This window comes from Maylandia zebra, linkage group LG2, assembly GCF_041146795.1.
Source record: "Maylandia zebra isolate NMK-2024a linkage group LG2, Mzebra_GT3a, whole genome shotgun sequence".
NCBI lineage: Eukaryota > Metazoa > Chordata > Actinopteri > Cichliformes > Cichlidae > Maylandia > Maylandia zebra.
The window spans coordinates 38930784-38941869 of NC_135168.1; the positions used below are offsets into that span (position 1 = coordinate 38930784).

Below are 11086 nucleotides of genomic sequence, written 5' to 3' on the forward strand. Positions count from 1 at the left end.
CTTTCCTCCCCCCTCATACAGCTACCTTTAGTTTAATACCAGGGAGATCTTTGTTGCCATGGATTCTGTCGTCATGGCTACAAACAACTACGCAGATGTACAGGAAGTATAGAAGGATGGAAATAGCGCAGTGGGCTGGGGTGATAAGCGGACTTGAAGGAAGCTTAACCTCTGCAGGGTGAAGATCAAGCTGTGATAAGTCACAGCATTCAGCACGAGGAGGGGGACAGCGAGGTTGGCCATCCTATATTCAATGACGCATGAAGGTCAGGGCAAACCCTCAGAGGGATGTGAGAGGGATTACAGTTAATGTCTGGCTTGTTTTCTTGCTGCTGCTTTGCCTCAGTGGGGTATTTTCTGGTCTTACCTTGAGCACAACTACAACAAAACATTACCCGTATCTGTCAATAGTAAATGCACTGCATTTATACAGTGCTTTTCTAGTCTTGTTGACCACTCGAGGTGCTTTGAAATCTCAAAGCAATTCCCTCTTTAACTTCAAGATTGACAAGGAGGATTTTTGTAAAGCAGAAAAGTGCACTACTACAAACAGAAAATACCCCAGTCTGTCTGCACAGCCTTGAAGGGCATGGGGTAATTTACATAGGGCAGATAAAAGTGGAGCTTTGTCAGTGTTGATGGACAACTGAGTGTTTAATGTGGCTGTGCAGAGAATACATTTGCGGTGCATCCTTGATTTGTGAGACACTCCTGTGACGAGTTTATAAAACACATTTTTTGGAATTGTTTAAGGTCTAGAAAGGAAGTGGTCCTCAGTGGGACAAGTGGTTAAAATAAACAGGACATTGTATGGATACATTTGAGCCTGCGTGTATAATTTGGCCTGGTGTGAAAATCCAAACTAAAGTCAAATTTATATACTCTACTCTTTTTTATTTAAGTCAACAAAGATGTATACTATACAACTGATACCCTCTATATAAGAGCCATTCAAAGAAATCATTAAGAGCCCCAAATTATCAGGACTATTCACCTATAGACTAAACGTTTGACCACTTTTGTAGTATTCAGGTGAATGAAGGTGCATGAGAGGCAACAAAAGAAACTGAATAACAATAACAGTTTATTTGAGGAGCTAATTAAATCACATGCATCTAAGAGCTTACTAAATAATATCCTGAGTGATCTCAAGGGTACGCCACCCACTGACAGAAAAACACTCTGTTAAAAAGCTTGTCTGTAGCGCCACCATGTGGTTTTTTATTCACTAATGAACTCCTCAGGAGTTCATGCTGTGAGCTTTTGCTTGCAGTACAAGCGGCTGGTTACGACTTGTAGTGATGCAGAATGAGTGCATTCAAAGTAATTCCAGTAAATTTCAGCCTCGTGGTTTATATATTTTTTAAATGCACAAACATTGTGTAGCAATTACAGCTTTCATAGAGTGTTTCACACTTTGTGCCCATGGCCATCATCTATTTCTGTGGTCCCAGTTATCTGTGACAGTCTTCAGGAATGGTCCGGACTATATTACACCCTCTTCCCTCCCCCAGAAGCTGTGCTAAAGTAACAGCTGATGTCAGTCCTGCTTAAAGACACACACACATATGAACACACATGCACACAGACCACACTGGCTACTCGGTCAAAGAGAGCCAGCCAAAGGGGAGTAGGGCTCCTGCACCTTCCTCTCCCTGCGACACATCAGCACTTGGCACAGAGGAGGCGCCATACCACGCTTCACAAATCCACAATCCAAGCCTTTAATCCCAAGTTACAGCAGACTTAAAAGGGGAGGGCAGTTATCTAACTCTCTCAGCACCCCCATGTGCCTGCTTGGATCATGGAGCTGCACTGCCTTCCTACTGATACCCCCACCACAGCCAGCTCCTGCTCCACGGATCCCCCGTACGACAACTGCCCACCTTTTGGCCAGCGAGAGAGAGCCAGGGAGAAGGAAATGGAGAGTGGAGTTGTGTGCCCTGCTGTAACCAGACTCCCAGGCCCCCAGAGCCCACTGCCTGGTCTGGCCCCAGCTGTGGCTGAGGTTCAGACAGTGGTCGGTGGGGGAAGAGGGCTTGGCATTTGGCCAGCTCACAGCTACTGCAACTGTAAAGAAGGCCTGGGAAGACAGGCCTGGGAAGCAGAGCTAAGCAGAGGCATAAACACAGCAAGAGGAGGAGACAGAGGAGGAGAACAGGGGTGTAGCTGGGGAGTTCATGTGAACCAAAGCCCAAGCCCATCACAGAGTGAGGAGCACCGGAGCGCTCTGTCTCTGTATGATAATCTCCCTGATGCTGAAACATCAAACAGCCTCCAGGACTTTGACACAGAAACAAGCCTCCAGGAACACTTGCAGGAGCAGATGCACAAAGCTGTAGCATCCAAACAAATCCAGGGATTGATGGAGGATGACTGTGCGACTGAAAAGATGCTCAGTAAAAGATGTTCTAGCAACCAGGACCAGAAACCAGACCAAGATGAGGAGCATGAACCGGAGCTACAGCTGGACTCAGGATCCTGTAGATTAACAGAAGGGGACCTGATGCAGCATCACCACCTCCCTACGTCGCTTCCTCAACATCTTACACAAAATTCCGCTCAGATGCGTCAAACCAAGTCTCACGACCCACCGCTGTGGCCTCCGGCTGATGTCAAACAGCCAAAACAGACATCGTCTCCCAGAGTGCCCCCTCCATTACCCCTGGCAGACCCCTCTGCCAGTGCTTTACGCAGCCTCCTCACCAGCCTGCAGCACCAGATAATGAAGCAGAGAGAGGAATATGAAGCACGGATAATCAGGTAACGTCAGCTTGTTTTTCTTTGTCCTACATTTTCTATTTATAAATCCCCAACAAAGATTAATTATGCCATGTGAAACAATATGAAGTATCTTAAAATGTAACGTGGTGATGCTTTTGGCTTTAATATTAGCATACACTTACAGCTCAATGACTTTAAGAATTTTCCAGCCTGTGGTGTATTTTCAATGAAGGGTAACACACTGTTCCCAGGCAAAGAAAGTGTGTACATGTGTCCACTCAGCTGTGCTGGTGTGGTCCATCAGTTGACTCCAAGCTTCACCCTACATCCTGTTTGGTTCACAGATCAGCGAGAGCCAATTCAATTTTGTCATAGTTTCCCACAGATCTCCTCATGATGTGCTATGATGGAAATGCTGCTTGTATACACACGAAACTGCATTTTGGATAACCAAAGTTGGGATTTGGGTTTTTTAGTCTGGAAATGGATGTGCATCTATGTTTGTGGCAAAATACTGGCAAATTAAGAAGAAACCTGCTTTTTTGTTGCCATCTAGTTAGCCAGCAAAAAAAAGAAGCACAGCCCGTGTGCATGACATATAGACCAGCTCATGACAGTGGAAAGAGAGCTAATTTAAGGGGCCATGCTGCTGACCTAGACACAACACATACCTCATTTATTACTGATATAGATAGACCAACACTCAGAGTAAGGTAATGCATTGGTAGTAGTGGAGATGACAATCCTTTTAGCTCAATAAGGATGGTATGAAAAGTCACAAAAGACAGCTTTAACTCTGCACACGAAGCTTTTGAACTATCCGTTCAGACTTTCCAACGAGACAGTGCTGTGATTTACCCCCTTCTTGATTTCTTAGTTTTTTACATATTAGTCACAGTTGCATGTTTCAGAGCGCAATACAAATTTTAACATTAGATGAAAATAACCAGGGTAAACACAAAATGCAGTTTTAAAATAACCATTTTATTAATTAAGGGGGGAAAAGCTATCCAAAATTGTGTAAAAAGAAAAAAGAAAGATCAATTGTTCCCTAAACCTAATAACTGGTTGTGCCACCCTTTGGAGCAAGAACTGTAATTAAGCATTTGGAATAATTGGCAGTGAGCCTTTCACTGTGGAGGACTCTGATCCACACCTCTTTGTAGAGTTGTTTTAATTCAGCCACACTGGAGGGTTTTCAGGCATGGACAGCCTGTTTGAAGCCATGCCAAAGCATCCGAGTTGGATTTAGAACTGGACTTTGACTAGGCCACTTCACTACCTTCATTCATTTTGGCTCATCATCATGCTGCATAACCCAAGTGTGAACGGATGGCCGGACATTCTCCTTCCGGATTTTCAATAGTTACAGCAAGTCATCCAGATGCTGAAGCAGCAAAACAGCCCCACACCATGACACTACCACCACCGTGTATGACTGTCGATATGACGTTCCTTTTATGAAATGCTGTCGTTTTTTTTGCCAGATGTAACAGGATGCAAACCTTGCAGAAAGTTTAACTTTGCCTCATCAGTCCACAGAATATTTTCACAAATCATCAAGAAGTTTTTTGTTCTGTTTTTTCAAATGTGAAACAAGCCTTTTTCTTTCTGATCAGCAGTGGGTTTCTCCTTGGAACTCTACAATGGAGGCCATTTTTACCCAGTTTCTTTCTTATTGCTGAATCATGAACTCTGACTTTAACGGAGGCAGGTGATGCCTGCCGTTCTTTAGATGTCGCCGAGGTACTCTTGGAGTAACTTTGGTAGGTCAGCCATCACTGTTCCATGTTTTCTCCATTTGTGGATAAAGGCTCTCTCTGTTGTTCACTAGTCCCAAAGCCACAAAAACAGCTTTGTAATTCTTTCTTGCTGGGCTTTTTTTTTTTTTTTTTTTTTTAAATAAATGTGTTACTGTTTGAAACAAGTTAGCCTACTTCAGTTTGTCAGATTCTATTTAAGTGACTGCTTAGTTTAACACATATGGTAACAATGAGGCCTGGAGGTGCCCTGTGAAACTGAATTGGGCTTCCCAGAAAGTGTGGTTAATCATAGTTAAGTCATGATTTAATAAGCTGGCAGTGTTACTTTTTCATACAAGGTCAAGTAGGTTTGGATAGTGTTTTTCCCCTTAAAGGAAATCATTTAAAAACTTTTTTATTTTCACTCAGGTTACCTTGGATATTAAAATGTGTGTACTTTTACACAGGACTGCAATGATGCTGTTGATATAAGGAACGATCCAGTAATCCATCCTGTCATTTTTAAATAAATTAAAAATAAATTTGTATCCTTCACCCTATTTTTATCCTTTTTAACTTTAATATTGCTTCTCTTTTCCTCCTCACGTCATCAGTCTGGAGCAGAGAAATGAAGAGCTACAGATGGAGGTAGTTCGTCTGAAAACAAACCTCGCACAGCAGCGGCACTGGTACCAGGTTGTGCAGGCGAAGATCGTGGAATCTGAACGGGCACGGGCTGCCGCGGAAGCACACAACACCACGATGCAGAGGGAGATGGAGCAGTTTTTCGACATCTTTGGAGAGCTCAACAACGAGGAAAAGAAAACAGAACACATTGTGCAGAGCTTTTGAGAAAGCTTATGATACGAGCAGTGAGTGCAAAGAGTAGGAAATAAATGCACAAGATGAGCTGGTCATTACACTCTAACGAGGGTCTTTTATCACTATGTCACTAATAAAGCAATGTACAGTCATTTCCTCATGAAGAATCTGAGAATTGCACAAAACAGCATCAAAGAAAGAAAAATAATCACTGATGTCCACTTTATTAGCTGAGTATGGGCAAAAGATGTTGGCCAAAAGGTCATATTGTGGTCATTGCAATCACAGAGGACATCTCTGGAAATAAAAGGAGGAACAAACCGAGATGTACAGTGTATACAATGGAGTCTTTTCTTTTAAAAACATAGTAAACACATGAGATAACCTGAGCAACGTGATGCTCAGTCCTTATCTGCTAAGATTTGGAGAGTTGGATGGCCACTCCTCAGGTCATTTAAGGCATGACTGAAAGAATAAGGTCATGGTTGTGTACAACATAGTGCATAAGTTCTCGGTGACTCCATAGTGTCTTCTTTCTGCATGTCCATCACATGTGCAATCAGTTATGAAAAAAACGTTTAAAAAAAGAAGAACAAAGGGGGGGGGGGGGGGGGGGGGCGGGCGCAGTATCTGCACAGTCCATTTATCTTTGACTTTCAATCTTCAGTTGAACTCAGGACTCCACAGTCTCACCCACGCTTAAACCACAGCATGTCTGCTTTCTCTCTGGGAACTTTTAAAAAAACCTGGACAGCTGGGTCAGATTATTCAAAGGACGAGTGCTGCACAGCATGTTCTTGTAAAACATACAACACACATTTAAGGCCAAAAAAACCAAAACAACAACAACAAAAAACAAACCCTCGTAAAACTACAACAGCTCCCTAACTCTAAAAGCTTTCTGAACTAAGAACGGAAACGTACTGTGAGTGAAAGAATGCTCTTGAATGCATTTCTTTGTATAGCAAGAACTACAATTTCTTACAGGTGTGAAGCCTTCATGCAGGTTAAAACGTGTCGTCTGATTTCATGATTCATTGTGTAACTTTTCCAGCACTAATGGAATGGTTTAAACAAAAGAGAGAGAGACAGAAAAAAAGACAAAAGGGAGCAGTCCACACGTTTGTCAATGAAACGTTTTGACAAGAGGCTTAATTCCCACGGGCGTCACTGTGGTTGTGTGCAACACTCTGCAAGAACACACAAAAATAAATACAAGTATCTTGTTTTGCCTCTTCCGGATGTACAGGATTACGATTTTTTTTTTTTGATGTACACACTTATAGTCAGTACCGTAAGTCAAATAAGGGTGATTGCAATATATATATAGATATAGATATATGTAGCTCCACAGACATGTTGAATTTCTTAACCAAACAAGCACATCCTATCTATTTGTAATGAAAGGGTCTACAGCCACTATGAGTGACATCTTTACATACAGTACATTGTATCGGGAAATAAACAGTAACACTGCAATCACAGCTTCCCCTCGCTGTCATGGGGAAAAGCTTAAAACCAACATCACTCAAGCCAATTAATTATTCAATTAAAAACAAAAACACTGTGCAGAACGCACCGCTGTAGAGATCTGCAATACTTTTGATGAAACTTTTGATCAGTGTTTGATCATGATTGATGCCATCAGTTTATGGTAAGCTTTTGTTCTTTGTGGCGTAACATGCACTAGAGCAGGTCGCAGTGTGATGCTTGCCTGCCCCGATTTCATGACGATGACCTCTGGTCTCGAATTGCTAAAAAAATAAAACTTTTAAAATACAGGCGTACAAAAACAAACGACTCCCTGGCAAATCAATATGGATGCATACACCGCATATAGGCAGGTGATCAAGTAAAACAATGGAGAAAACAGAGAGCACAGGTATCTTTTACCTGCAGGCAGCAGTTCCAACGACAGAGCGGGTAACAAATTAGAAAAATAAACCTGTCCATTGAGACTAAAGAGAAAAACTAAAGACATAAAGGGACAGAACAAGTGTATGTGGAGTTATAAAACAAAGAAAAGAAAGGATGATGATGGCTGTTAAGCCCCTTTCAGACATGTACCCTCTCCTGACGGTGTCTGAACATGTTTGCTTCATGTATTCAAACCTGTGATGGCAAATCTCCTGGGTCAGACCTCGTAACAGTTACGTAACACTTCCAGCACGGCACAAGACTAAGAGCATGCAGGACATTAACGGTAACGAACACCAAAAGGTGTGCCGCGAACGCGTCTTTGTGAGTTGCTCAGCTCACAAGAGAACGCCCTAAACAATAAAATATGTGCATATTAACATTTTAGCTCATAAACTTGGTTTGCAATAAGATTAAAACATTCCTCATTTTCATTATTCCCACTCATGAAGAAAGAGATTTGTTTTGGGGCCTGTGTGGGAAGGTTTTTCTCAGCAGCGCACGCACGCACAGAGTACCCCTGTTTGAGAACAACTCGCTCAAGAATGTGTTTCCGCTTAACTAAAGGCAATGCTGACAGTATTCAGGCATGTCATGTTTGTTGGTTTGAATCCATGAAAACACCGATGTAAAACTGACCGATGTCTGAAAGATTGTGCTGTCACTTTAACAGATTGCTGACTTCACCAATGTTACATATTCCATGTCTGAAAAGGGCTACTGATGTTTGGAGAGCGAAAACTGGAGATGGCAGGCGGGCAGACAGAGAGAGATGTGTGGAAAATGTCTGTGTTCAGTGATTCTCGTCCAGAGGTCCTGTCAGTGTGTCGATGCTGCTGCTGTCTGTGTCTGAGGCCAGGGTTTGCTCTGTGGACATGGACGAGATATCGTTGGCTGAAGAGGACTGGGAGGCCGAACCTGACACCACATCTGACACATTAAACACAAAAACAACAGACAGAACAGGAAATTTAGCTGCATATGGCAACAACATTTACACTTCCTAGTACATTGTTACTGGAACATCCACTCACAGCCGCTCTATTAGGTATACAGTGGGGCAAAAAAGTATTTAGTCAGCCACCGATTGTGCAAGTTCCCCCACCTAAAATGATGACAGAGGTCAGTAATTTGCACCAGAGGTACACTTCAACTGTGAGAGACAGAATGTGAAAAAAAAAAAATCCATGAATTTACATGGTAGGATTTGTAAAGAATTTATTCGTAAATCAGGGTGGAAAATAAGCATTTGGTCAATAACAAAAATACAACTCAATACTTTGTAACATAACCTTTGTTGGCAATAACAGAGGTCAAACGTTTACTATAGGTCTTTACCAGGTTTGCACACACAGTAGCTGGTATTTTGGCCCATTCCTCCATGCAGATCTTCTCGAGAGCAGTGATGTTTTGGGGCTGTCGCCGAGCAACACGGACTTTCAACTCCCGCCACAGATTTTCTATGGGGTTGAGGTCTGGAGACTGGCTAGGCCACTCCAGGACTTTCAAATGCTTCTTACGGAGCCACTCCTTTGTTGCCCGGGCGGTGTGTTTTGGATCATTGTCATGTTGGAAGACCCAGCCTCGTTTCATCTTCAAAGTTCTCACTGATGGAAGGAGGTTTTGGCTCAAAATCTCACGATACATGGCCCCATTCATTCTGTCCTTAACACGGATCAGTCGTCCTGTCCCCTTGGCAGAAAAACAGCCCCATAGCATGATGTTTCCACCCCCATGCTTCACAGTAGGTATGGTGTTCTTGGGATGCAACTCAGTATTCTTCTTCCTCCAAACACGACGAGTTGAGTTTATACCAAAAAGTTCTACTTTGGTTTCATCTGACCACATGACATTCTCCCAATCCTCTGCTGTATCATCCATGTGCTCTCTGGCAAACTTCAGACGGGCCTGGACATGCACTGGCTTCAGCAGCGGAACACGTCTGGCACTGCGGGATTTGATTCCCTGCCGTTGTAGTGTGTTACTGATGGTGACCTTTGTTACTTTGGTCCCAGCTCTCTGCAGGTCATTCACCAGGTCCCCCCGTGTGGTTCTGGGATCTTTGCTCACCGTTCTCATGATCATTTTGACCCCACGGGATGAGATCTTGCGTGGAGCCCCAGATCGAGGGAGATTATCAGTGGTCTTGTATGTCTTCCATTTTCTGATGATTGCTCCCACAGTTGATTTTTTCACACCAAGCTGCTTGCCTATTGTAGATTCACTCTTCCCAGTCTGGTGCAGGTCTACAATACTTTTCCTGGTGTCCTTCGAAAGCTCTTTGGTCTTGGCCATGGCGGAGTTTGGAGTCTGACTGTTTGAGGCTGTGGACAGGTGTCTTTTATACAGATGATGAGTTCAAACAGGTGCCATTCATACAGGTAACGAGTGGGGGACAGAAAAGCTTCTTACAGAAGACGTTACAGGTCTGTGAGAGCCAGAGATTTTCCTTGTTTGAGGTGACCAAATACTTATTTTCCACCCTAATTTACGAATAAATTCTTTACAAATCCTACCATGTGGATTCATGGATTTTTTTTTCACATTCTGTCTCTCACAGTTGAAGTGTACCTCTGGTGCAAATTACTGACCTCTGTCATCATTTTAAGTGGGGGAACTTGCACAATCGGTGGCTGACTAAATACTTTTTTGCCCCACTGTATGTAAAGAAGCCAAAACAGTTCATCCATGACTAGAAATCAGGCAGATCAATGAACTGTCACCATGGAAACAAGTTAATGTACTGCCGATCTGAGCATATGTAAGATGGACCCAGGAAGCATTGTGGGATTTTAATGTTTCAGTTTCAGCAGTTTTTTTAACTGCCCAAAAATAAATAAATACAACTGCCAATGTGAGGCTGGTAAAACTGATCTTTGATAGGAGGAGAGCATTGTCTTGTATCGTGTGACTACAGCACTAGCAAAGGCACACTAACAGCAAAACACAACGAAAATCATACCATCACTGGATAGGAAAAAAGGAAGAAAATACTACTGTCAACAAATACGCGAACAGCTACAGGAAATCATGACTACATGCAAAATCTATCAACAATGCAGTCCCATCCTAATTCTAGTAACTGATTTTAATGTTTTTGAAATCTTTTGAACTCAAAAACATTTAGCCTTAAAACTACTCATCTGTGGGAACTCAGTAGGCACGACATGTCTGGAAAACAGATTTGGGGGACAGAAAAGCTTCTTACAGAAGACGTTACAGGTCTGTGAGAGCCAGAGATTTTCCTTGTTTGAGGTGACCAAATACTTATTTTCCACCCTGATTTACGAATAAATTCTTTACAAATCCTACCATGTGAATTCATGGATTTTTTTTTTCACATTCTGTCTCTCACAGTTGAAGTGTACCTCTGGTGAAAATTACTGACCTCTGTCATCATTTTAAGTGGGGGAACTTGCACAATCGGTGGCTGACTAAATACTTTTTTGCCCCACTGTACCTGTTAAACTGATAATGCAAATACCCAATCAGCCAATCGCATGACAGCAACTCAGTGCATTTAGGCATGCAGACATGCTCAAGACAACCTGCTGAAGTTCAAACGGAGAATCAGAATGGGAAAGAAAAATGATGTAAGTAACTTTGAATGTGGCATTGTCATTGGTGCCAGAGTAGTCTGAGTGTTTCAGAAACTACTGACCTACACAACCATCTCCAAGGTTTACAGAGAATGGTTTGAAAAATAGGAAATATCCAGCAAGCAGCAACTGAGGCTACAATTAACATGGGCTTACCACAGGTTTGAAAAATGTGACAATTAGATGGTAGAGTCAGAATTTGTCGTCGACAACATGAAAGCATCCTGCCTTGCATCAACAGGTCAGGCTACTACTGGTGATGTAATAGTCTGGAGCATATAT

The 11086-nt window shown here is 42.6% G+C and overlaps 2 protein-coding genes across 3 annotated transcripts in view; one reads left to right on the forward strand and one right to left on the reverse strand.

The window, feature by feature from the left end:
* The first annotated feature begins 1599 nt into the window (after window positions 1-1599).
* Window positions 1600-5610, forward strand: LOC101477351 (uncharacterized). The gene is made up of 2 exons (XM_004571700.4): window positions 1600-2763; window positions 5081-5610. Exons 1-2 carry the CDS (start codon window positions 1805-1807, stop codon window positions 5316-5318), a joined length of 1197 nt encoding a protein of 398 aa, XP_004571757.3. The 5' UTR covers window positions 1600-1804; the 3' UTR covers window positions 5319-5610.
* The window catches only part of mapk9 (mitogen-activated protein kinase 9), a 22313-nt gene continuing 16720 nt past the window's right edge, over window positions 5494-11086 (reverse strand). For both annotated transcript variants that reach the window (XM_024804757.2, XM_024804756.2), the window contains exon 12: window positions 5494-8135. In XM_024804757.2, coding sequence (XP_024660525.2) covers window positions 7999-8135 — 137 coding nt within the window. In that variant the 3' untranslated portion in view covers window positions 5494-7998. The remainder of the gene's footprint in view (window positions 8136-11086) is intronic.